General features: G+C 48.2%; 2 protein-coding genes across 3 annotated transcripts; one reads left to right on the top strand and one right to left on the bottom strand.

The window, feature by feature from the left end:
* Nucleotides 1-2307: 2307 nt before the first annotated feature.
* On the bottom strand, nucleotides 2308-14240 carry COPS3 (COP9 signalosome subunit 3). Of its 2 annotated transcripts, XM_055804689.1 has the most exons (12): nucleotides 14081-14240; nucleotides 11462-11591; nucleotides 9716-9828; nucleotides 9564-9613; nucleotides 8604-8696; nucleotides 7705-7884; nucleotides 6330-6470; nucleotides 5009-5182; nucleotides 4037-4123; nucleotides 3574-3687; nucleotides 2913-2993; nucleotides 2308-2659 (listed from the first exon to the last, which is right to left on the bottom strand). In XM_055804689.1, exons 1-12 carry the CDS (start codon nucleotides 14133-14135, stop codon nucleotides 2606-2608), a joined length of 1272 nt encoding a protein of 423 aa, XP_055660664.1. In that variant the 5' UTR covers nucleotides 14136-14240; the 3' UTR covers nucleotides 2308-2605. The 2 variants fall into 2 exon arrangements, with proteins under 2 accessions (XP_055660664.1, XP_027635797.1); XM_027779996.2 differs by lacking the exons at nucleotides 11462-11591; nucleotides 14081-14240 and having other exon boundaries at nucleotides 8604-8764; nucleotides 9716-9803.
* A 1619-nt stretch (nucleotides 14241-15859) lies between these two features.
* Nucleotides 15860-24997, top strand: NT5M (5',3'-nucleotidase, mitochondrial). Its single transcript, XM_005229004.4, has 5 exons — nucleotides 15860-16485; nucleotides 19918-20018; nucleotides 20490-20550; nucleotides 20959-21073; nucleotides 21269-24997. The coding sequence occupies exons 1-5, from the start codon at nucleotides 16222-16224 to the stop codon at nucleotides 21424-21426; spliced, it is 699 nt and encodes a 232-aa protein (XP_005229061.1). The 5' UTR covers nucleotides 15860-16221; the 3' UTR covers nucleotides 21427-24997.
* Nucleotides 24998-27072: the final 2075 nt, after the last annotated feature.

Below are 27072 nucleotides of genomic sequence, written 5' to 3' on the forward strand. Positions count from 1 at the left end.
AGTGTTCTCAAAGCGTCTCAGCTGACCACAGCCCATGCAATTAGTTCAAAGACTTGGAGGAGCTACTTCATTAAAAATCTGACTTAATTTCAACAGTATCTCAAGACATGCAGATGCCAGACCGTGTGTGTTTATCAAACTAGTACTTAAAAGCCCTTCCCTGAAGCACTTTCGGTGAATGCTTTATCTACTGATTCTACAGGTGGGACCTGACTTTGAAAATTCAACAGCAATCAGAGTTTAACAGCACAACTACCCACGTCAGAAAAAGGAACCTTAGCAGTTCTCTAACTTTAAAAGCATTTGCCCTCTTAAAAATCAAATTAAGAAAAATAGTGTAATATATCATTTGAAACTATTACATAGCTATTTCTACCATCCTTTTGATGTGAGCATGGATTTGTTTTATCTACTTTAGATAAAAAAAACAAGAGAAGATGTAGCTGCTATTTGCCAGCTGCACGTATTACTTTGCTTCTAATTCTACTGATAGAAAGCCATCCTGCAGCTCTCAGCAGCTACATCCACGCTTACTAATAGGAACTAGTAGCATAAAAGCTCAGCCACTACAAAGTGGGCATTTCTGGTTCTTCTCCAACTTCACAAAAGCATCCTGCATACATTCTCCCTCGGCAAGTGAGCCCTTGGCAACGAAAGGCGAGCCATCCACATTTTTGTATAGGTGGCAGTTTGGGGTTAGTCATGTGCAGTCCTTTCTCTGAGTACCGCACATGGTTGTAAACACTTGGACAACCCAGCTTTGTGCTTGAGCCCACAGCATTACTAATCTACTAATTTAACACTTCCACAGTACCAGAGAGGAAAATTGCATAAGTATGTTCAGCATTGAAATCACTGCAGAATTAACTAGGAAAAAAAACCAAACCCTTCAAAAAATCTTAAGTATCTTTAGCTACATGACTGGTAAGGCAAGTTATGAAAAAACCCAAGATTTGGCTTTAAGATCAGATGTAAAAGTTGCCTTCAAATATGGAAGTCTCTATGATAGGAAGCACAAGTACTCAGTGGTGAGCTACTAACACTATGGACCTATGCTGTGTTCAATACTAAACTGCTATTTTATACTTTTAAAAATATCGTTCACCACCTAGACATCAGCCTGGGGACATCTCTTCTCCTAGAAAGCATACCGCTGTCACAGAGGCTCTGCTAGAATTAAGACACCAATTTTACATGAAAACCCCAACAGTTCTGTATCAGCACTGGAAACATAAATGGAGTATTTTCAGCCATGGGTGACCTCAATACATTCAAGCTTCACATGGCAAGAGCCAGAAATGCTTAGCTCCCACTTAGGCTCCTGAAAAAAAGCTGGCAGGTTAGCAGTAGCAAGCAGCTCCTAGTCAGGCATTTAAGTAGGAAGCACTGGATGCTGAGCTCCTCACATTCTGACTTGATGACAGGTTTATTTATGCCTGGTAGTAGTAGATTTGCACTGACATGAAGTGTTCCAAAGGTGTTTTAACAGTGAGAATCTCCAGATACATGACAACTACAGAAAATTAAAGAGCCCATTCATTTAAGGGGTGAAGCACTTAGAAGAATCCAACGACAAAGTTTTTACATTTAAAATAGTGAATTAAAAACCAGATAGCATTCCAGCATGTTATCGCCAAATAAAATCCTGCGTTTTGAGAGCTGTATAGAATTCTGTTTATGTTCCACATAGAAATTATTTTCTTTGGAAACAAAGATCTATAGCATCACCTTCACTTACACTGATTTCCACCACAGAAAAGTATTAGCCTGTTGAACACCTTCACGCCAGTTCTATAGGAACAAAACTTTTCATTTCTCGCAGCGTTAACACCTTCATATCTAGAATCCTCCAGAACACCTAGGGTTTCTCCGATTATCCTTTTAAGTCTAATAAGTTTGATCTAAGAGCAGATGTTATTAGGAGGTATTTTGTACCAGAAACTTAAAATCATGAATAGCTGTCACATATGGATTCCCTACAGTGATTTCTGCTTTTCAGCAAAACCGCCTTACAAGGGCTCGTTAAGACGCCTATCCTTTTGGGAAGAACACAGCTCTTATTTCACCATTTAACAGACAGCAGCCTGCTACACTGGACATATGCACGTCATAATGTAGAGAATTTACTTAAACTCCACCCCTCTCCCCCCACCACACATATGATCAATCTGCACTCTGAGCCAACTTTAAATACAGAATAACGAACCAACAATTATCTTGTAAGTGAACCAACACTAGTTTGTATTCTTCCCTGAATAACACTTTTTTGCAGAAGGAAAATAAAAAGGACTGCTACAGAAACACAGCAACATTCAAACCCTTTAAAACAAAAGGTAGATTATTTAATGCATTAACGATGTTAATCTGAAGATAAATAAATCCACAACAGACTTTTAAGTTTCTTTTGAGATTTCCTTTTTCTTTGCAGAGAATATTTCTGATATTATACAGTACTGAGAGGGTGTTCTTTTATTTTCTTAATGTCCAGGTGAAAAGCAAAGCTCAGTTCTCTCTGCTCTCTTCGTGGAACTCCTCAATGCCCTATTCCAGGCGTGATTCTTTCATAAGCTTTTACTTGAAAGCGGAGTGGTGAGCAACATTCATTTCAAGAATAACTGGATGGTTTGGTCCCTGAGTCATCTTCTTGAGAGCCCATACTCTGGAAAGGAGAGAATTATTTCTTTTCAAAAACAGGTCTGAAGGCTTATCTTTGAGACAGACAGTTCTTTGAAGCTAACAGGTATGAAAATAAAGTGCATATGAAATAACGTGCACTTCCTTTTTGTTTTTAAGCACGATGTTTATGCATGTATTAATAGTATGTAATTAACACTGTAAATACTGACATTCAGTGCAACATACTCACCGCACTGAATCTCTTACATACTCTTACATAATACTAAATCAATTACCTTCTGCACAAACTGAGGGTTCACAGTGATCTCTTGATCCATGGCTTTCAGTCGTTCATCAAGCTCTATACATTTCAGCATCTTAAAATAAATATATAAGTTGATTATTTTGTCCAGCTTGTACACGATCTTCAAGATATTTTATGGCTGTGCTATGCAGAATCAACAACTTTTCCCATCACAAAAGTTCCATGTCAAAATGTTCTCATCCGTCATCTCCCAAACAAAAGGCGCAGACCATTTTTTATTCTCTTTATTTTAATCCATGTCTTCCTAACAAACCCTTTCAAGGCCACTGATAGATAGTCCCATGAGGGTCAACCATCTCAACCTATAGGCAGGCTATTGACAGCCAGAGGAAGTGGCTTGAAATCTAAAGCTCTAGAAACAATCTTTATAATCTATTCAATTCAAGGAATTTCACATCACCAACATTAAGCTGTCAGTCTTCTGAAACTTCTCAAACTGTACAAAAAATACAACAGGGAACACACTGACAGTAACTGACTTACCAATCTAAAACCTTTAAATGCCAGTACTTTGGAGGTCCTCAATCTCTGCGTGTAAATTACCTACACTGGCTTCTCCCAGCAGTTCTCTGATTACAGACTAAGATTCTTCAGTAGGAATTGCAAAAGCAGTTACTATTTTAAAGATTTACCTCCTGATCAATGTTATGAAGCATAGCAGGATTGTTATATTTTTCAGGATTATCATGGAAACAGACCATACCATCTTTCTGATTAATACTTGCAAAGATTTCACCATCTTCTATCTGAAATGAGAGAGGGTTTAATGTAAGGTATCACTAAGAACAGAATTTCAGGTAACTACAACACACAGACTCCTTGTGGAATCATCTTTAACTTGTTTAGTTTTTATTTCCTAACAGCTTCCTGAAGACAAATGATACTTTCTGCCTAAGATAGGGCATGCATCTTTTAAGACTTAAGTCTTAAAAGAACACTCTAAATGCCACAGCAGACTGACAGTATTTCCTTCACTCTGAAAAATAACGGTTCTTCAGCCATTCAGCACACACACAGCCAATCTAAACACTTAAAGACTTCTTACGTTGGATCAATTTTTAAATTAGGATAGTTTAGCCAAGTCACAAGACTTACCATGTGGAGGACATATTTTTCTGCTTCTTGGGGCCCTGACAACTGCACTCGACTTGCCATGTCTTGTAATGACAATGTTAAAAAAGTCTGAAATTCAGAAAGTATCAAACCATTAAAACAAGATGTTAAGAACTTTCCCTATCCATCCTCCACGGCCTATGCAATCTTATTTTTGAAGTCCAATGGGAACCAACAAGTGGAACACCTAGTTATTACTTATAAAAGCACCATGAGAGCGGAGTCAGCTCTTCCTCCAAAGACATTAATTTGTTAGTTTAGTCTGTACACATGCACAGTGTAATGGGAGTCACGACTCCATCTCAGCAATTCCTTCTTACCCCAGACACAGTCCTGACATGTCCAACCTCTTCCCTCACCTTTTTACATGAATAAGGTGACCTTCCATCCCTTGAATTTCCTTCAAGAGATGCGCGCATTGCATTCCTTCCGAGGTTAGTTCTACTGCAACAGGCATCATTTGAGCTTGCCAAAAGAGAGCTTTCCCCTGATCATCTTTAAGGATTAATCTGATCTCTCAGCTGAAGGAGCATATCACTCCACTGCTTCTGTTTTTTCTTTTACTTCAGACACTTCCAAAATCTGTCCTATTCACTCACTCTTCTCTAATGAAGTAGCCTGTGAAGTTCAGTTTTCCTATTTTTCAAATAGAGATGCAGGTCATTGGGTAGCAGTGCTTAAAACTTTTTTGATTATGTATGAAAATCTCATGGGCAAACACCTCTGACAGACATACTGAATCACCTTTTAAATAGTATGTAAGTAGCCAAATTAATTGGTTTTTCTATACAGAACATTTTAGTCTCATTTTTTTCAGAGACACAAATCTTATTTTTAGTCATTTCTGTGACATTACAACATTATCATTTTGCTGTGAATTTAATACATTTCAGAAATACACTCTGAGAAAAACTATTCACAATTTCTCAGCAAAACAAAGCCCCTACATCTTACCTTGGTTAGCCTCTGAATATTCTTTTTGTAGAGAGATGACAAGCATTGCTTAACCAGCCCCATATTGTTATCCCTTGTGAATGTTTCACTGTGTTTGTTCACGAGATTTCGAAGCTCCGAGGGTTTATTGGTTGAATAAACTTGCGCTAATTCATGGTAAGCATTGCTAAGGGGCTGCAATTAGAAAAGTGAGAGAACCCTCCTTAAAGAACAGCATGTTCAACCAGCTTCACAAAATCTATTCGCTGCTTCAACATTAGCAGCCATGCAGTCATAGAACTAAATTTAAGTAGGTCAAGAATCTCGTAAAAATACACAATGCCCATACATGGCTTCATGGCAGTGATAGATCCTCATACACTAAATCTGTACTACTGCAATATAAGATGTAGTAAACATCACTCAAGGAACTCTGTGTAACAGTACTAGTTACGGCACTGCAAGGAAGAGTCCGTGAGCTGACCAGCATACGAAGTAAGCTGAATTCAAGGCAAGTAGCATATTGACTAGTCACAGCCCATTATATTTGTTCTATCCCCTAATACACAGTCATCCTTGACCACAACACATCACAGCATAGACAACACAAACTTAGACGGCGAAGACTAGTTCACCTGAATTACTTTAAAATGGCAATTGTTTGAGCTTGCTTATTAGTATCTGAAGTTAGAAGATGATCTTTGGAACTCTAAAAGTTTGGTCACAAATCAACAAAGTATTAAATAAAACCTAACTTTTTAAAGTGTGTTATTTACCTAGGATCAGAACTCTCTTGCTAGCAGTTTTGTCCTCCACCCTACACCTCCTAATCAGAATGCTTATGGACTCCAAACTTGCAGGTTTTTCAGAAGCTTTTACTCTTTATAAAGCTGGAGTTTTGGAACAAACCATTTAGCATTTCATACTTTAGCTGGATGAAGTTACAGGTTGAATGTTTTTACAGGGACACTGCATATTGAAAGCCAAGTGAAATTTGAGTCTTGCTTGAGTTCTAACACAAAACACTATCAAGGGATGTGCAGTATCAGTGAAGAGAACATTGGTAAGTACTGCTCAACCCTGAAGTTTTTTTTAAAGTTAAGTTTAAAAACCTGTATCGCCAATATGAAAAATACAGTTTGTAACAGATGTTGAAGTTGCCAGACAATCTTCAGCTACCATACGCTAGAAAGGCAGCAAGAGGTTGTACTCCAGCACATTGTGCATTATTTCCCGTGATCTGCGGTGTTAAAGTAGTACCATCAAGTGAGGGTAGGAAAAAAAGTAATTTACAAATTCAGATTTTTTTATTCTATTATTTAGCTGTATTCACAAGACTTACCTTAATGAATCTACCAACTATCTGGGAAGTATATTTTGGTAGCTGCTGAACTTTGCCAAGTAGTATCAAAGAAACTAGAATATACTTTTTATACGATTCCAACATAATATGACTGACTGCCATGGCTGGAGTAGTTATTGCCTAAGCAAGAAAGAAAGAAATGGAACAGAAATTTAGGATACTTACTGGTAAATCCTGGTAGCTACCACATTAACAAAAATCTCAGTTTAAAGCTGCATGCAGAAAGGATACAGTGACATATGAAATTCACCTTTGAGCACTAAAGCTTAAGAAACTTCTGTCAAAATTATCAAAAAATGCCCTAAAAAAGTAAATTCTATACAAACTACTCAAAACATAGCACATTACAGTGATGCCTACCTTAAAATAACCCTGTTTAGATATAGACCAAGGAAAGAAGCTTGGATTTGATCTTAAATTGTACTAGAAACCACCTGTAGCTACTTGTTACCAGGAGTGATTATACGGTTCCTGTAGAACCTGGATTTACAAAGATCCTTAACAAGGTTTTATAAACCTATTAAACCATCAGAGCTCCTATTTAAGTATGCTGAAAGAGGTCTGCAGAATAGGGAAAAGGAATTTTAGTTTACTGTGATACTGCTAGCTACTCAAGAGCTGACCCTTGTTTACAGAAAAGAAAAATGCCACACCAGTTTATTTTGCACATTTGACAACATTTCCCTCTTGTACACACAGAAAGTTTTCCCAATTTTGTGATTTTCTCCTCTTTCACAGAAAAAGTAAAAACATAAAATACTGTAATAGCCTTGAAGAAGTGTAACTCCCCTCATAAAATTAGCAAGGTCTTAGCAAAACCACTAGGCTATTTTTTCTTTAAGAACACACAATTCTGACTGTTAGCCTGTGAACTGTTTCTATGCTAGCAGTAATAAGCAGGCATCTGACAAATATTTATAGGGAGATAAATTTAACATCAACCTTTGAGTTGCATAGTTCTATGGTGGAATGGTTACTTGGCTGTAAGAGACCTTCTTAAAGGAAAACACCCCTAAAGACTTAGTTTGTTACTTCACTTCATATGCTGAAGAGTACAGAAGAGCTAATAGTGAATACTAACCCAAATCAGTTTTTACGTATCGCTATGACGAACACATGCTAAACCAAAACCTATGTGAATGATGAACAACGGTATAGATCTGTTAGCAGAATTATATCCTTAAGGTTAAATATGAAAATAAGTGGAGGCTGCTTGTACATTGTCAGGTTTACAGCTTTTATTACTATCCTCGGTGGCAGTTCAAAGATGATACGTTCTCTCAGCACTATTACACATGCTACTTTTGCCTTTCAATTGATCACACTTTAGACTTACCATTTTATTTAAAGTTACCTGTTCATAAAAGTAGAGTGCTCTTTCAAAGTTCTTTAGCCCAGTGTATATCATCCCACCATAGTAGTAGTAACATAAAAAGTGCTTCGCATCATATGCCCCATTCTCTTTACAAATATCCATCATGTCCACATCTAGATACGGGAGGGCAGGTTTAAAGCATTTTGCTAACAAACAGAGCTACAAGAAAATAAATCAAGTTTTCGTAAATTAGCCATTTCCATTCAAATTTCCATAAGGAAGAAGTTGAAACCAAGTTCATAGAATCACAGAATGGTAGAGGTTGTACTATTTAATAAAGCTCACTCCTCCAAGAGTGGAAAAACAGTGCACGTCAGTAGTGCTGTTGCACAAATTATTCATGATACCCTTAACACTGATTGTGAACTGTTATAAATTATATGAATCCTTAAGAAATTAGACTTTGACAAAGTTGCTTGTAACTCCAGGCCTTCCAGACTACCGTGTTGGCAACACTAAATATTGCACTAAACATTCCTGTCCAACCCTAAATCCCAGGAGCCAAGAATGAGACACAAGTGCAAATTCAGGCCAAAGACACAGAGACAAACATGCCTTCTGTCAAACTTGAGCAAACAGTAACTGGATGTTACACTTATACTGCCTGAGACAAGCTGTGTGTGACTTTCAGCTCAGAGAGAAGGGATGCCAAAGAACTTTCAGAAGTTACAAACAAAACCAAAGGATCTGGGGACATGCGCTGAACATTTAAAACAGAAGGGATTTTTTTTTCAGTATATTATATTATTTATTACTTGGGGGAAAAAAACAGTTAAAAGCCATTTTTACATTGCAATATGTGAACATGCATTTCCTCAAAGGGTTATAGGTATTTTTTAAGCATTTACTTTCATAAAAAGCCCTTACGCATCCCTTACCTGGCAGAGATCTGCATGTATTGAGGTCAGCTGGTTTGTGTTCATCTGCATCTTGTCTATGGCTTGTCTGAGAATGCTAATTCCTCGCAGGGGCTGTCAGAAATTACATCTCTTTCAGATAATTTCTCATAGATGGCAGCACATTGGATCTTATGTTGACACTTACAAATGAAAAATAACACTAATTGACAGGTTCCATTAAGTAATACTTAACTTGAGGTTCCCTTTTTGTAGGATACTGCAGTCTCCCAGAAAATAAAATTAACCTTGGCTATACAGCTTCTCCTGATAAACTAAATAAAGTGATCAATTCTGATCCACAAAGCCAGCCTCATCAGAAGTACAGTAATTCGTAACAATAAGAAAACCTTTCTTGACTCCATGGCACCATCTAAACTCCCACCAAGTAACAAAGGCAAGGCTCTCGCCTTACTCCACTTAGACCAGACTTGATCTCTACTTCTATTTCAGGCTAGATTTCACTGAAGTGGCCTGAAAACGTCAGTATCTTAGCAACAAAAACACTGGTCAAAACCCAAGTTTCCTTTACATTTTAAAGCATTTCATTAAGAGCATTATATAACACTGGTGAGAATAACACTGAAACTAGCATCACTGACTCACCAACGCTAATAATTTTTACAACTCTCTCCTACTCACGCACACACTGTCTGAAGAACATTCTTGGTACTACACACCTCCTAGTTTGCATGACAGCACGTGTTTTCAGGTGACTCTTCCCCCCAAGATTTATCTTCCTTACGCTTTTCTTAAAGTAATGTTAAAATCTTGGTTAAGGTTCATTACCTCTCAGTAAACTTAACAAGTAAGGAACTGCACAAAAATATTTAATGTGAAGTTAGTGGCAAATCTTTATGAATTGAATAAGAGACTGCTAACATTCCCTTTAAGAGCCTGGATGTGTAAGTAGTTTATTTGTACTAGATGACACTTGCTTACCTGTTTTCTCTCCACAAGGGCATTTGTTAACTGGTGGCACAGGCCAGCAACTAAATACAGTAAAAAGCAAACAAAAAAAACGAACACAGTGAAAAAACAGTAACACCAAACTATCCAAAAACACACAAAGTCCAAAAGTAAGCTTAACTTACAAGTGTCTGTTGCATATCTAATGTGTTCCCCGTTGCAAGTGCTGATAAAAAGCTGCACCTGTGAGAATAACGTTTCGAAGTCAGGGATGCTGGGCATAGAAAACTTGACAAACCTAAAACAAGCAAACAAACAAGAAGTTTAGCACTTAACAATGAAGATGAAGCTTTTTTATTAACCTCCAAATGTCAAGTCTCTGTAAGATACATGTAGATGCTTGCAAACAGATCTGAAGTGTGTATGACAGATGGCATACCATTTCCTCGGGAGCTGCGCAACATTTGAAAATACACTTTCCACACACACCCCCATTCTCAGTCTCGTGCAAGTCACAATTTAGAACAAACTATGGTGAACAAAGATCACTTTATCTGGCACAATAGTTACAATCATAATAGAAACACTGGCTAAGGATGGTGAATTGTAATACTTGGCCACACAACTTCTCTGGACACTTCTGCCTATCCTACATCCACCTCTTCCTTGAATGTGCTCAACTATTCTCAACTATTAAATTATTAGATGTGTATCTCTTGTTAGGAGCTCTTTCTCTTCACTTCCAGTTCCTCTCCATCTCCAGTGGTTGCGTAGCACCCTGCCACCTTGCACGTTGCTTCTTCTGTAAGGTGAACTATGATTACACTCATCTGAGGACAATGAAAACTCTAGCTATGCCTCCCAGAAACATCATAAAAACATACAGAAAAAACTCTGTTTAATGCTGTTGGAAGGTACCCTGCCCATACTGCCGTTGCTATACACTGTAATATGCAATTCAAACCTACCTAGATCACGACCTATCCTTCCCCACAAGGTTTATTATGACTGTCCAGGTTACCCGCTGTCTCTGTCTCCCTTCCAAGCCTTATTCTACCAGCACAGGAGTTTGCCATGCCACACTTCCTGCCAGCAGAGCTTTCCTATATGCTCCACTGATACCATCCCTTCAAATAATATATTTTAAATATTATTTCTTATGAACAGTTATGTTCTTCCTCCACCTGTTTTAACGACTGCTTTCATATACTCTACAATACAATTATTCTGCTAACACAGTACTAACGCCCTGCTTTTTGCAAATTCCATAATGCATTTTCCTGAGATGCTAGCGAATTGTCGTATTAAGTGCATTATCTCTATGTATTACAGTCATTTTGTTTCAAAAGGATAATAGAATGAATGTCTTTAGAAGAGAACTTTAAAATAATAGTAGAACCTGTAGATGCTTCACTTGTGGTTAGGTATAGCTAGAAACAATAGTTTGAGCTTCAGGGCCAAATATCTTTACCCCTTACCTCAGCATCACCAAGACAATTCAAGTATTATCTTAAATTACAGACAGCAACAAGACCCTCAATGCTGTCTACAGACAAATACCCAAGAACTATGATAAGAACCTAGGCTTCGCTGGAGAAGAAAAAAAAACCCACCAGAAAAAACAAACAGGGTTGCTTCATGCTTACAGTTCAGCACATTTATGCCCTGCCAATCAAGTTTCAAAAGTTAGTTTTATACCTTTTTGCAGAACACATATAAAAAAATACTTAAAGACATAAATAAGAGAAATAGATACAGCCTTAAGGAAAACAACCCCTCAATATTACCATTTGACAGTAATGGCATTTACAAGCTCCAGAGGGGTTTTTTTTCCTTTTGGAAATACAAATTTGCCTTGGTATTTTTACTAACAAAACATGCATCATTGAAGGAAACTAAGCACCATTCTAAGAAATGCAAGGCACACTTACAAGACAGCAAGAACACCTAATGAGTGTTCCTGCACATCCAGGGCACCAAGCACCGTATCCAGATGGGAAAGATTTTTTGCTAGCAGTTCTCCGCTTTTATTGATCAGTTCACAAAGCTGGGTCATTTGCCCTGAAATACAAAACATCATTGTCAAACTCTAATTAGAGAGCACTCATGCATTCCCATACTTCTGGCTTACACCATCCTTCCCTATATAACCTGAGGAAAAAGTAGCACCACCCAGAGAATTTACTTTTCTTTAATACAACAAGCATTCATTTTCAACATGAGGTACCCACCACATGTTTTTTTACCAGGTGACAGCTAAGCTTCTGGCCTTTGGGATTGCAAAGGAAGGCCCCAGAACACAAACACAACATGAAAAGTGGCATCAGCTCACCTCGTTAGAGATGGGGCTTCAGGGTCTTGTATTAACGCCAGGCTCTCTCTATGCCAAGTCTACAAAACTTTGACCAGTGTACCGTGATGCCAAATTCTGCCTCATGTGGGTAAATCTATCTGCACTTGTGCCTTCTAGGCATTATGGGAAGAAACAAAACCAAAACAGTACAAAAAATAGTGTCCTCCTCTTTCTAAACCATCCAGTACCAGAGCTTGTTCCTTGCTGCTTCTCAAGTGCCCTATCCACTTTTCACGTCTGCTCATAAGCATTTTTTTTTGGAAGTAGACATTAAAGTTACAACTAGAGCACCTACAACAAAAGAACTTAAATATCTGTTCTTAAATTTACTTTGCATACTAAAATCTACAATGTCATTTTATTTGCTGTGAGCTACGAGCACAGCATGAAAGGCAACTATTTTGTATTAGGAAGGTACAGCACGCCTGAAAAACCTTACAAAGGAAGCAGATCAATTACGACGAACTGATTTCAAACTCTTCCTCCCCCCACAATTACTTGAATCAAAACCAGGCCTTTCTGAAGCGGAGTATTGTTTCAACGTTCAATCCATGCAGATTAGGGAGAGAAAATAGGTTCTCTCACCCTCACAAAAATCTTTGTGAAATGAAGAATAGTGCCTCTATTTACAGAGATTTATGCTATCCTCGGTGCTCTGGCCTTTTCCTTTGAAAAAGAAAACCTGGGAAGCCCTAGCAATGAAATGTTATCTTTGAAGTAAGAGGGATCAGAAGTTCCAAATGGGGGACCAGAGTCCAGGAACTCCAGAAACGCATCCCCAAGACCACGCTCTCCATACATAATTAACACTCCAGGCATAAGCATGGAAAGGAAAGGAATAGGGCTTCTAAAAGGCTCTGTGGTTTGATAACGGTATTCAGGCATTGCAAAACTTGAGTTCTGCTGTCCTCCCTAGTAGAGAAATCCACCCATTCTACAGTTATCATCTATCATTCCACTAAACAACAAAGCAAAAACCCACCCCAACAACCTTCTACCCACAAACACACTTTGAAGAACTTACAGAGTAAGTAGAAATACCCATACCAGGCCCAACTAAATGTCCATTGATAACCACAAACCAACACATGCACACAGACCTCTGCGTGCTCTCAGAACCTCCAGCTGCCCGTCTGGTGCCTGGATTTACTTTCTCACAGAGAATGTCTACCCAGCGAGCGCCCATAAGGTGAACCAGCCCCCCTTGAACCTTCTGCATCCATAAAACCTCGTAATAAAAAGTTCTCCAGCTAAATTACACGTGTACAAAGAAATCGCCTTTCATCTGGTTTGTACCTGCACCTTGCGGGTATAATGTGCCGCTTGTATCCGATATCCCCTGTAAAAACGCTCTGTATTTAATAAGTTAAACCAAAGTATGAGAAAGATGAAGCTCCACCCAAAAGTAAAGCCTGGGGCCACAGCGGAAAGCATCAATTTTTGATCAGTTCCAGGGAGCAAACATCCCACACACAGAGCAAGGGTCAGACAAAAAGTTCAAGAACTAGGAAACGCTGTGCCCACACACTGGAAAATGAGGAGCGTGGCAATGAAACCCCAGAATTCCAGCCAGGGTTATTGAAGCATTTTCTGAACACTTGCTCATGGCAACCCTGACGGGCCGCCTGTCACACACCTCTGTGGCCAGGCGGGATTCTCCCGTCCTGCTCTACCTTGTCCCCAGGAGCCAACGCTCCTGAGATGTGTTCTGACACCCATGCCAGCACCCGCACGCTCCCCAGTTAGGGGACAGGCCGGGCTGTACAATCCCAGTTACATCCCTGCGCTGCCCGCTGCTCCCCCCTGATTTTCCACCGCCGGTGCCGGTTCACGCCGCTCACCCAGGCCCTCCAGCCACCCAAAAGTGGTACCGTGCCGCTGCCCGGGAGAGGCGCGGGGAGCGCCGCGGAGCGCACGGCCACCCCCCCGCAGGCCCCGGCGGCTAAACGGCGCCGGGCTCTCCCCGCTGCATGCGGCCAGGGAGCCCCGAATCACAGCCCGGCACGGGCCCCGCCGCAGCCAGCGGCCCCCGGGAGCGGCCCCGCGCCGAGGGAGAGACAAGAGAGCGGGCAGGCCCCGGCCCGCCGCCCTCTCGGGGCCCAGCAGGCTCCACCGGCCGCCGCCCCCTCCTCGGGCCCCCTCTTCCCGCCGCCACCAGCCGGGCCCACACGCGGCTTCCCTCCCCCCTCACGGTCACCTTGGGCCGAGAGCTGCCGGACGCTGTTGACGAACTGCTCCAGGGCCGACGCCATCTTGGCGGCTGGCGGCGCGGCCGCGCGCGCTGCGGGCGGGCCGGGCGGGGCGGGGCGGGGGGAGGAGGGGGCGGCGCGGGCCGGGAGCGGCGGGGGGAAGCGGGAAGGAGCCACCGCTACGGGCGCCGCCGCCGCCAGCCAATCAGCCGCCGATGCGGGGGCCGCGCGACGCCCGCCGCCGCGCGTCACTTCCGCCGCTTCGCCACCTCTCGCGAGAACCGCGGTCGTTATGGCAACCACCGCCTTCCCTCCACCCGCCCGGAAGCGGCGGCTCCGCGTCATGCGCAAGGGAGGCCCCTTGGGCGCGAGAAGCCGTGACTCAGCAGAGCCGGGGGGGCGGGGGGAGGCGGGCATCGTGACGCCATCGTGGCGTCACCCCTGCGCGACGCGGGCCCCGCCGTTGGGGCGTGCTCCCGGGGCCTGATCCCGGGGCAGCGGGCGCTGGGAGGCTGGATTCCATGTGGATCCCCCTTGGCGGGGGAGCGTGGTTGGTGCGGGAGGTGGCTGCCGTCACGTCCCGTAACGCTCGCCCTGATCACCGGGGACCGTCATGTCCCGTGTAACACTCGCTCTGATCACCGGGGACATGGTCCGAGTTCTTGATGCGGGTTAATTCGGTTTATGGCCGCGTGTTTTCCGTACCTGCAGGAGCATGGATGTTGAGGTGACGCGGCCCTGAGGTAACGCGGCCAGGGAGCGTGTCGGTCCCATGCCCTCCCCTCACGAAGCAGGAGGCCTTCCCCCTGCTGCGCAATGTGTGCGTATTGTTTCGCCGCTTAGTCAGAAACATCAAGTTGTGCTGAAATCCCCTTGTAATAAACAACGTGCTCCCTGTGTGAGTGAAAGCGGGATACAGATGGACACACCACACATTCTCCCGCCTAACCTCGCTGTGGCATTTACCATCGCATACAGCCTGGCTGGCAGTTCTCCTTCCTTCGTGCTGTGACCTTCCCCAAATCACCTGATCTCTACAGCCTGTTTGCCCTTTCTGTGAAACAAGGACAATATATTCCACTGGAAAACACTCTGGAATTGAAAGATGAAATAGTTTGGAACCGCTAAAGCCGTATTATTGCCGTCAACCAAAATCTTTTCTTTCCCAGCTCAGCGGTTGCCTAATCCTGTTAGTCACCCTCGGAAGCCTCCCCCTTCTTCAGCAGCTTTAATCCCCACAGTGTTTTTCGACCAGAGTGATCTTTGGTCCCGTGTCAGAACATATCAGAAACATACAGACTTTCGCGGTGTGCTCTCACTTCTTTTGGGTCGCAGACTTTCATGGTGTGCTCTCATCACTTCTTTTGGGGCCCCAGACCTTCATGGTGTGCTCTCAGCACTTCTTTGGGGTCCCAGCAGTATCTCTTAAGGGTTCCTGTCACCCGTGGGGACAGACCTGCACTACATCCAGTGAGACCCTGGGCAGAGCGTGCCCCCTCCCCATGAACTGGGAGAAACGGGGGTATTTTACGTCAAGGCTTAGCTGCACACTCACCACCTTACACAAGCTCCCACACCGTGCAAGTGCCCCCGAAGCCATACCCACATCCCGCTGCGGGCAGAGGGGGGTGTCGGCAGGGGACCGGGGGGCAGAGGGTCCGCAGGGGGAGGTGGGGCGGGGGCGCGGGGTGCCCCCGAGGCTGGGAGCCGGGGAAGCGAGGCAGGGGCGGGGGGAGCGGGCGGGGGCACCACGCCGTCGCAGGGCGCCGGTGCCGCTTTAAGGCGGTGCCGCCGCGCTGGGCTCGGCCAGGCACCGGGAAGAGGAACTGGGCTTTGCACTGCCGGGTCGGGGCAGCACAGCGCCGGGCACCGGGCGGCACCGGGCCCCCCGCCGGGAGGGATGGGGCGGGGGAGAGGCGCTGGGGGCGAGGACGGGCCTTTGCATCCCCCCCGCACCCCTCTTGCGGCCCCTCTGCTCCCCGCTGCGTCCCCCCCCGCATCCCCCCCGCTCCTTCCTGCTGCTGCAAGGGGACGTGCTTGCCAGGGCTGCCTGCTTGCGGGGTGTTTGCGGGGTGCGTGCTTGAAATAAAGGCCCCCCTCCCTGCCCGCAGAGCCCCCCATCCCCTGCCCCGAGCCCCCCCCCTCCACCATGATTTTGCTGAGCAGCTTCTTGCACCTGCGGCCTCGGCGCTGCGGCCCCTGGGCAGGGCTGGGCAGGGGGCTCGGCCCCACAGCGGGGTCCCGCAGGGCTCTGCGGGTGCTGGTGGACATGGACGGGGTGCTGGCCGACTTCGAGGGAGGCTTCCTCAAGAAGTTCAGGGCCAGGTACCCCGACAAGCCCTACATTGCCCTGGAGGACCGGAGGGGCTTCTGGGTGTCGGAGCAATACGGGCGCCTGGGACCTGAGCTGAGTGTGAGTCTGTGCATCCCCTGGCTCTGCGCGTGTTGGCTCCGCACCCTGCGGCTGGAGCTCCGGCCTCACGGGACCCACTGGCTCCCCACTTGTGGGTGCTGTGCTGGGGAGGGCTGTGGGTTCTGGCCAGAGCTCCCACCCAAACACAAGTACAGGTCGGCACACAGGAGGGCTTCCAGTAGTGCCTTTTTTCCCAGAAATCCCGCATTTTTCATGCACATCAGTCTTCCCCCCCCCCTCCTTTGCATGCATGGATACAGATAGATGTAAAGAAAGGAGATCTTTCCAAACATCTGTTTTTAAATACCCCAAGTTGCATAGCTGGGGTTTTCTAGCTCGGATTTGGCCAAGCTGCATGGATTGGTACTGCTCCTAGATGGATTATTTCGTTCCTCAACAGCAGTGTGAGGGGTGGGTTGCAGCAGAGAAGTTGAGAGCAAGCCATGCAATTGATGCTTCATGTGAGGGCTTACTTAAAACAACTCCAAGCCCTCCCATGCCTGAAAATTATTGTATTCATTTTAATAATTAAAGCCTAGAAGCAGTTTTCTTTATGTTGTGCTTTATCATCCAGCGAAGGGCTGAGTGCTGTAGAAAGTCAGTTTCTGCCTCTACAAGTTCCCATCTCGATGGGATGTCTGCAGTCTCATCTGTGGATTGCAGTTGCGCTAGTTGAAAAGTGTTACAGCAAATGCAAGTATTCTTGTTGTTACTGGTATGATGGCTCCAAGGAAGGGAACGTGAATAAGGTCTGCGGCTCTCCCACTGGCCAAGTCCTAAATAGCTTGATGAGCTGAAGGAGTACTGAGTCCTTTCTAGTTGGGATTGCTGAAGGGGAAATGGAGGACATCATTCATGCAGTGAGGCAGATGCTGAAAGTTTGGCAGAGGAATGCATGATAACTACGTGGTTGGGTTTTTTTTTTTCCCTTGATCTTAACTACTTTGGATGTGTTAAATGAAGGGAGCTTGTCATGTGTCTGCTGTGATCACGTAAAACCACCAAAACCTTGGGCTTAAACAAGTAGCAAAACTTCCACAGGCTGACCTCGGGTCAGCCCTGATTTCACCTGTGGTTTCAGACCAGGGATAATGAGAGTTAGGAGGCACTCTGTGGCTACAGGCACGTGGGCTGTTCCAGTCTCCTCTCATCAGAGAGCACTATCAACCAGCTGTAGGACACCAGAAAGTAGGAGCCAAGGAGTCCAACGAGCTGTAGGTCCCAGCTCTGAGAGGGACAACAACAGCTCAGCAATACACTGAGCACACAGACCTGGAAGGATGGGGAGCCCTGGACGGGCAAGGAAGTTGCTCATTGATAGAGATAAGAAGAAGGAAATCGAGGGTCTGTCCTGCCTGGCACATGGTGGGATTCCCAGCCTGGGGGATTTTTCCATCTGCCAGGCAGCTTGCCGGGTGCAGTGCCTCAGGGAGTTATTCTGGCTCTGGGAGCCAAGCGGGTCTTTTCTTCAAGACGAGCTTAGTTCTTCCCTCATCAAGCTTGATTGCAAAATGCTTTTTGACATAAGTAGAAGCAGAATAGCTATGGAAGTCCTTGCTGCAGGAGAACACTTCAGCACGGTTTGAAGTGCTTTGCTGCATCAGGCCACGTTTCTCAGATGTCTCTTGTGCAACTACAGTCAGTATCTTAAAAATAAACCATCTTTTCTCACCGGTCTAAAGCAGAGCAACAGGAGTTTGAATGCTTGCCTTGCCCCATGGCAAACTGTTAAGGTAGCTGCTCTTGTCATGGTGCCAGGAGGCATTTCTGCTGGCTCTCTTGCACCGAATCAGTGTGTTCCATTACGACCATGTGTGAAGAAAGCTTTTCTTCCCTCCTCTGAATGACCAATGTTTGCTGCTGCTCAGGCAAAAGGAAAGAATGCAACAGCTGATCTGAGTAGTCTCTCCTTTTAAGTTGCGTGTCTGCTCTTCACATGTTATCTGGGATCTTTTGAGAAATACAGGGTTTGATCCTGGCTCGTCATGTTAAATGCTTGGTGCCCAAATAACGTAATGGCTTCATGCATTCATCTTCCTGAGAGCAGGCAAGGTGTGCAGCCAGCATCCCGGCATGGGCAGCCAGCAGGATGAAGACTGTGACTCCCTGAGTGAGCCCTGCGTTTACTCTGGGGCATTGCTGCCCCGAGCCTGGAGTTTCCAGCGAAGACCCCGTTGCTCATGGCTGCCTGCTTTCTTCCCCCAGTACCAGTGTAGTAAAGGCAAAACCTGGTGGTTACCCACTAGATTCCTACTCATCAGGCAGGAGGGAGTTGCAAGTCTAGCTGGCATGTCCAGCCAGCCTGTTTGTTGCCGTGAGCTGTAAGAACCAGCATCTAAGTGCCACCGAGGCTGCTCTCTCCTGCCCTGACACTCTGCCGGCTCCTCCCTACCCTTGCAATACAAGAAAGCTGGAATGGGCTTAGAGTTCCTTTTGTCCCAATTCCCCTACCTCAAATACAGAAACAGGGGTGCTCAAAATGAAGGTCAATCCTTCAGGGCAGGGCTTCCTTCAAAACTGCTCCCAGCTGCAGCTACTTGGCAGCATTGCAACACTGGCATGAGGTTGCTTCCACTGCCCGCAGCCACGTTGCAGCACTCCCAGGCTCTCCTCCCCGAGGACACAGCGTCTGTGCAAAATAATTGCTTTGCTTGGCAGCTGACAAGCTGTTACCTGTTTGAGGGAGTGCAGGGAATGCTGTTCCTTAGAGCTGTGTCGGACCCATCACAGGCAGCCCTTGGACTCTGCCCTTGTCCCGAGGTTTTGCTCCCTGTGGTCTCTCTGCTCCGCTCTCCCTCTGTGCCATACTGGTGCACTTGGGATGCCGACCTGGGTGTTAAGCGTTTCAAACCCTGCCTGGAGATGCTCTATTTGCCTGGTAGACCTTGCCCAGGCATCTCTGAAGAGGAGCATCTGCATTCATCCTGACATTAATTCATCCCATAATACACTTTCTCCTATGAGAGTGGTCTGGCTGTGAATTTCAGTGATCTGACGGAGACAAATAGGCCAGACAGCATCCGTGGCTGAACAGCATCACGTTACAGCAGGGCTACCAGGGCTCGTCGCTGGACCACGTGGAGGTGCCCCTCCAGATGCAGACCCAGGGTTTGGTTTGATTTTGGACAATCTCTTGTGTTTTGCCTTGAAGGACCGTGCCATGCCCTCTGTGTCTGGGGCTGCACAGGCAAAACCAAGCCGGCTCCAGGGCATCTCTCATCTAAATTGCATGGGACGGGTGCAGGCTGGAAGATGGGGAGCAGAGGCACCCACAGAGGCAGGGCAGGTTAGCAGGAGGGGACCAGAGCCAGCACTCCTGCCTTTCTCACCATCACCATCCTCTCTGTCCTAGCAAAGGGTGGGGAAGATGCACATGCAAGAAGAAAAGTAGCAAGAAGCCCCGTGCGCTAATTGCTCTCTTTCCCCTCACAGGAGAAAGCCATCAGCATCTGGGAATCCAAGAACTTCTTCATCGAGCTGGACCCACTCCCCGGAGCTGTGGAAGCTGTAAAGCAAATGGCAAATTTGGCAGAGTGAGTAGGAACATGCCCACGGGATTTAGGGATGGATGGGGGAGCAGCCGTGGCTTTGCAGGCTCATCCACCTCCTGGCAGAAGCACTGAATACATCAGCATTAAAAATACCTCCCGGCCTGCCGAACGTGGAAGGAAAGCAAGGGCTTTGACTCTGGGGGCAGTCGCCAAGAAAATCAGCCCCTTGCCTTCATCTCTGCTCCCGTAAGGGTAGTCAAAGGGGGAACATGCTTGTCCTGCAGGTGTGGGTGCACATCCTGGGGTTAGGATCCTGCGAGATGGAGGACTAACACTTTAAATCACCCTGGTTTGATCTGTGTGTTGTGGGGGGTCTGCTTTGGGCGCCTGCCTGCCCAGGCACACAGTGGGGTCCTGCAGAAGCAGCCAGGTGTATCTCAAGGGGGAGCAGGGTCTGATCAGCATGTTTGGCCACCGAGTGACACTCTGCCCCTGTTTTTCTCCTCGTGGCAGCACCGACGTGTTCATCTGCACAAGCCCGATCAAGAAGTACCGCTACTGCCCTTACGAGAAGGTGAGCAGCTGTGAATCCCAGCTCCCTGTCCCCTACTGCGCTGCTCAGCGCATGCCAGCTGACCCCTCGTGCCTCCGGCTGTAAAGCAGCAGTGATATTGCCCTGCCCCACAAGTTTTGTTCCTAAGCATCTTGGCAGAGCAGCGGCTCTGCCATCAGCTGACCCCTGCCACTGGCATGTACTGAGACGCTTGAGCTGAGTATTTCATCACGTCAAAAGCTGCTTGGCTTTAAAAGCACTTGTGCTCCAGCAGCATCCAAATCCTTCCCACTAATGAACTTAATTAAGAGAGATGTGCGCCTGTATGGGGGCTGTAGCTCGTGCCGTGCCCTCCTGCTGCTCCACTGAGCAGCCCCTGCCCCATCCATCAGCCTTCCCCAAGCTCACCGCTCGCCTCCTGCCTTCCAGTACGCCTGGGTGGAGAAGCACTTCGGCCCCGAGTTTCTTGAGCAGATCGTTTTGACGCGAGACAAGACGGTGGTTTCTGCTGACCTGCTTATAGACGATAGACCTGATATAACAGGTAAGAGGGTGGCAGGAGTGGCCAGAGGCAGCCCTGAGGGCAGATGGCACCTGGGGGTGATGGGTGCTGATTTCTCCCTGTTTAATCAGGCTCTCATCAGGGGGTTGTATCCGCAGGCTCCTCATTTTGGAGTAGGGACAACCTCTGCGTCTCATGGAGTTGTCTAGAGAACTGACCTCTCCACTTGCTTTGCAGGGGCTGAGCTGAACCCCAGCTGGGAGCATGTGCTCTTCACGGCCTGCCACAACAAGCACCTGCAGCTGAAGCCTCCCAGCCGCCGGCTGCAGTCCTGGACCGACGACTGGAAGGCCATTCTGGACAGCAAACGCCTGCCACCTGGCCAGGCCACCTAAACACCAGCCTCCCACAGCCAGCCCAGGCTGCAGCCAGCCGTTCGTGTCCATGTGGAGTCCTGCTGAAGGCTGAAACCACGGACAGACAGACAGACACTGTGCCTACTACAGAGAGGAAGAGGAGGGTGAGCTGAAGAGCCACAGCCACCCAGACCCAGAGAGCAGACCCCAGCCTGGCCATGCCACAAGGGACCAGCAGCAGGATTGCCCCTGTGGACCTGGCAGCTCAGCTGGGGGGCATTTTCCACTGGCTCCTGGGGTCTCAGTGCTGCATCTGCACCCCCTGCAAGGCCACCCTGGCATTTCTGATGGACAAGGTCACCCCCAGCATGTCACTGCCCTTGTCAGTGCACTGCATGGCACAGACCAGCTCTCCATCCTCCTCTCCGCATTATGTTGGGGATCATGTGCATGGTTTGTTTTGCCCTCGCAGGGCTTCATACAGAGGAGACATCCCCCCGGCCTGTGCTGGGTCTGGGGAGAGGGGCAGCTGGAAGGGCAGGGGGAGCAGGTGGACACTGCCCAGACTCTCTGCACGGACTCAGCTGCACTGTTCCTTGCAGCTGATGAAACCCGACAGCTACATGCTTCCCCGCAGGAAGTCCCTGCAGCAGGATACAGGGACAGTACCACTCCTCCCGTGGATCTGGCTGTGGAGAGCAAGCCCTGAGGCAATGTCACACCCAAGATATAGCCATCTTCCAATTGGCAGGAGGAATCCCCACTTGCCCTCATCCCTGAGGAGCTGCCGCAGCTTTAGAGCTGAGACTTTATGAAGAGAGGGGCTCTTCTCCCGTGCTCATTACTCCTGGGCTGCTTGCCCAGGGCATCTCTGGGGCAGCAAGCAGGCAGTGGCGGCACCAGCCTTTCCTAGGAGCCAGGTAGTCCCTGGGGGTGCTTATGGCTCACCCTGCCAGCCAGCGATCGGACAGTTGCTCCTTGGATTTGAAAAGCAGGAAGGTCTGCACAGACAGGCTGCATGGTCACATCACCTCATCTCCCTCCTCCTGGTAGCATCTGACATCAGCCTGCCGGGAAAGCTCTGGGTGTGCATCTGCCAGGCACCCTGCTTCCACACAGAAGGTCCTGGGTGCTGCATGCCACCAGGGTCTGGCACAGAGATGGTCAGTGTCACAGAGCTGCCTGAGAAGATGCTGCTGTGTGGGGATGTGGGGCTGGTGGAGGAGCTACAGAGTTGCTGAGAAGTGGGTAAAGCAGACATACCGTGGGTGTCCAGAGGGCAGGCTGAGGGTTGTGCTGGTGGAGGACTGTCACGGCTGCAGCCGTGGATGCTGGTTTCAGTCCTCACGTACTGTAAGGGAAGAAGCAGAGGGGATGTTGCTCTTGAAGGCTGGGGAAGCCCAGCAGAGGGGCCTATGAGGCTGTAGCATTGGGTTTGTTCTGCAGATGCCTGCCACTGTCACTGTCCCAGCTCTGGATGTCTGGGGACGGAGCGTGCTGCTGGCCCTGCTTGCCTTCTGCTGGGACCCCTGTGGCCGAGGTGTTTGGCCACCTGGCTGGTGTGAAGGGGCTGCAGCATGTGGCTGTCAGAGCCAGCCACCACTGCCAGATGGCTCTGCTGGGGCTGCTGAGCTCTGGGAGCAGCCAGCACTGCTGGGGAGCTGCAGCTGGACACTGAAAAGGGAGCGTTTGGACCAAGAGACAGCTCCAAGAGGAATGCTTTTTGCATAGCTGTGCCCACAGCCTCTTCCTGCCCTGCCTGGCCTGTTCCTGCCTCCCTGAGCCCACACCAGTCCTGCCCTGAACTGCAGCTCTGCCTGGCCCCAGAGAAGAGACATCCCAGCTGCTGGGGAGAGCCGGTGTCCCCCCGCTGCCCGTGGCACTGCCGTAAGGCAGGTATAGCCTGGCTGTTCCAAGCAGGAGCCAGTGCTGGGCTGCCAGCAAAGCCCCAGGGATGTGCTGGGTGCATCAGAGCTGGCATGCAGCACTGCTGGCACCACAGAGGCTCTGTGGCCCCTGCTCCTGCCATGCTGTCTGGGATCCCACTGCATGTCTCTGCTCTTCTGGCCCAAGGACTTGCTGGCTGCAGGAGAAGAATTCCCCACTGAGACATGTAGCCCCATGGGCAGCGGCGGTAGCCAGGGCTCAGCCAGGGTTAGCCACCCCATGCTGCTTGCTCCTGCCTTTGGTTTGCCTCTCTCTCCTATGGGCCCCCATCAGCACAGCAAAACAACTGTGTGAGCTTAAAGCTACATAGCCAACAAATAGCCTATTTCAGCAGTGGCAGCGGCCTCCCACCATGTCCAGGACACAGAGGGGCTACTGAAGGTGGTGCTTTTGAACCTGTGCCTTCCCCAGCTGCTGCAGCACCAGGGATGGAGCCTGCATCATCTCCCATCTTTCTGAAAACCATCCTGTCTCTTGGGATGGGACGTGTCTGTAAAGACAGCATGGTTGGCCCATGGTGCTGGGAGTGACATACCACAAGCATTTTTTTTTTTTTTTTTTTTTTTTTTTTACACCACCACCCCTGTTTAAAGCACTGTGTACGTTGCTGAGTGGTGGGCTTGGTTTGGGGGTGTATTTGGGAGGGATGTTTGCAATATGCAGCCCCCTGGCCAAGAGCCACCTTGGCTGGAGGGTTTGCAAGCAGGGAGCTGAGATGCTACGCGAGGACCATGGGCAACCACTATGGCTGCTGAGCATCACATACCCCTGGGCTCTGCTGGAGCCCCACCAGCTACCAGCCCCTTCATGCAGCTAGGATGGCCTCATGGGGTCCAAGCTGTTTCTTTTCCCAGCAGCACCATGTAAAAACAACTTGCCAAAGCTCTCCAGAGCCTTCTTGCTGCCCATCCTCAAGCCAAAACTGGAGCTGGTACATTGCTACAGCAGCTGCTTCTTCCCCCAAGGCTGGGGCAGAGCTGAGGGATGCGGGTCTTTGGGGGCCAGCAGGTATTTCCCCCTTGGTGGAACATGTGATACCAGAGAGACCATGTGAGTTCATGCCAAATGTACTTGAAAGCAGAGCTGGAGTTTCTCATGCGTGAGGCTCTGACTCGATGCACAGAAATCCCGAGCAGGTAGCTGGCCTGTTTGCTCCCACCAAGCTCAGGACTGGGAGATGGCTCTCCATCGCCCAAAGGATCAGCCCTTTCAGTGTTCAAGCCCTTCTGTGGCCAGCTAAGATGTGCAGAGCTTTTATTTTTAAATGCACATCTAAAAACTGAGGCTGATGAGGAGATTGCAATAAACACTGGATTTTATTGGCATCCAGCTTCTTAGAAATGAAATTTGGGTCTTGCAGTTTCCCACCTGTGGCTCTGCCCTCAGCATGGGGATGGAGGGGTTCACCTCCACGCTTGGGAAACTCCCCTTGCTCAAAAAGCCTGGACCCAGCCCTGCTGCCCTGGCAGTGCCGGTCCCCTGTTAGATGCTCTGTGGGCAGAAGTAAAGCTGAGGGATGGTTTTGGTAGCAATCAGCTTCCTAAAGATCTTTTGTAATAAACAAAGCTGTGAGGTGTGTCTCCTGTTGGGCTACAGAGCAGATGCTATAAAAGGGACTGGAACCGTCATGGGCTGGCTCTCCCCAGGGTTTCCTACCTTGTCCATCACTGCAGGCTGCTCCACGCAAGGCCGCAGGGCATCCACAGGTTTCTCCTGCCACTGTGGGGCCATGCCACAAGGACCCCTGCACTTGACCAGTGCCTGTATGCTGTGAGCAGGGAGGGAGGGCTGCAGGGCTGGGAAAATCCCCATTTCTGGATCAGGCTGCGGGTAGTGATGCTCCAGTGGCCTGCCCTGGACTCTTCTTGCCCTGAGCACAGTAGCTGGGATCAGCACAGCATGGAGGAGGTGAGTGCTGATGCTGGGACAAAGCGTAGGAACTGTTTTTTTTCCCCCCCAGGTATTCAATGCAGCACTAACTCACTACCACGTGCAGCTTTAAGAACAGTTTGGTTTGCCTCTTCCAGCTCAGAGCACTGCATTAGATAAGTTACAAGTCCTTGGAGGTTCAATTTGCCTGTTTACTGGTGAGTCCAATCCTGCCATAGCTCAGCCCCTGCCTAGATGCTACAGCAAGGAAAAACGTGGTCTGTGCCATAGCCCATGCCAGAGATGTGCGTTTCTGGGCCTGAGCCGTGCTTGGCGGAGACAGGACAGCGCAAGGACTGACTCTGCTGCCCCGATGCTGAGGTCAGGAGTGTCCCGCAGGAGGCAGTGACCTGCCCTGCTGTACCATGAGACAGCAGGGAGGACTGGGCATTTGCACTGGGGCTGGGGTACACTGTCCTCACACTGGTGAGACTCCAGGACACGACGCGAGGTGTGAGCAGGATTGCATCCGTGAGCTGGAGGTGCTGGAGCTGGGACACCCCGAGGGCTCCTGGCCAGCATGGGGACAGGGTGGTTTGGCTGCCAGCTCAGGCAGCACAGCCTGGACTGGGTGTGCATCCCCCCAGGATCCTGCTGTGGGGCAACACAAAGCTGCCCTGGGGCTGGTTTGGGCAGCAAGCACCTCTCTGCCCTTGCAGCTGCTTCCTGGGGCTGCCTCCGAAGCCTGGCAGCAAGCACCGGGCCCCAGCTGCTTCTCGTCCCCCACTACCCCTGCACCATGCTGGAGGTCCCAGCTCCCCAGAGGAGACACGGTCCTTTCCCTGGCGCAGGGACAGAGGCAGCGGGTTTGACACCAGCTCTGCTAGGAGCCACCAGCCAGGCTGGCACCAGGGCCACATGTTTCCCAGTAAAAGATGGAGCAAGGTGGAGGAACCGCATCCCTACCAGTCATCACAAACTGCTGGTGTACAGTTGACCCACAGGTCCGCGGCTACATCTGCTCCTCCACACTCTCCTGCATACCTTTTTTCTCCTTGAAAAGCCTCAGGTTGTAGTTATCACATATCTTCCGGTGACAAGCACAGTTTCCAAGGCAAGCAGAGAGGAGCAGGAAGGTGTTGCAGTTCAAGTTACGGCGGTCAGGCTCCCTTCTCTTTGTCCCCAACTGCTCACCTTTCCCAGTGAATCGCAGGCTTTCCCCACCTGTCTCAGGTACATCGGGGACTGCCATCACCACCTCACACAGGGCACCAATTGTCACCACACAGGCAAACTAGCAAGCTGCAGCAAGGCTTTACCATGGGTGAGATTCTACTGTCCATAAATCCAGCTGCTACTACAGGTTATTCCTCGCTGTCCACATTGCTTCTCCAGGCTTCCAGAGGTCACACCACACCCTTCCTACTCTCTGCTTCATCCAAACCTCTTTCATCCCCAACTCCCCTCTCTCACCCTCCTCAGAGCTATTTAACTATTTTGTGGGAACAAGCCACAGCTGTACATCAGCCAACCCACCGCCCCTGAAGCAAGGCTACAGCTGTATATTATCAATGTTCATTAACACACTACCTTCATTCCTCTACAGATTGGAGGTGGTGGTGACCTGGCCCTGGTCACCCTCAGCACAGGGGAGCATTCTGGGATGGTGCCAACAGGAGCCTTCGCACCCTTCCCATGGCCAGGGGTTGCAGTGGAGCAGCACTGCCATGGGGAAAAGGCTGTCAATAGCAAATATGCCATCCCTAACGTGTAAGCGCTGCCCTCGGCTGGATGCTGAATTTGGGCATTGCACTGGAAAAGTCCTAGGTGGAAAAGTTCACAGCCATGGTGTGAAGCCCCTTACCTGCC

This window comes from Falco peregrinus, chromosome 5, assembly GCF_023634155.1.
Source record: "Falco peregrinus isolate bFalPer1 chromosome 5, bFalPer1.pri, whole genome shotgun sequence".
Classification (NCBI taxonomy): Eukaryota; Metazoa; Chordata; class Aves; order Falconiformes; family Falconidae; genus Falco; species Falco peregrinus.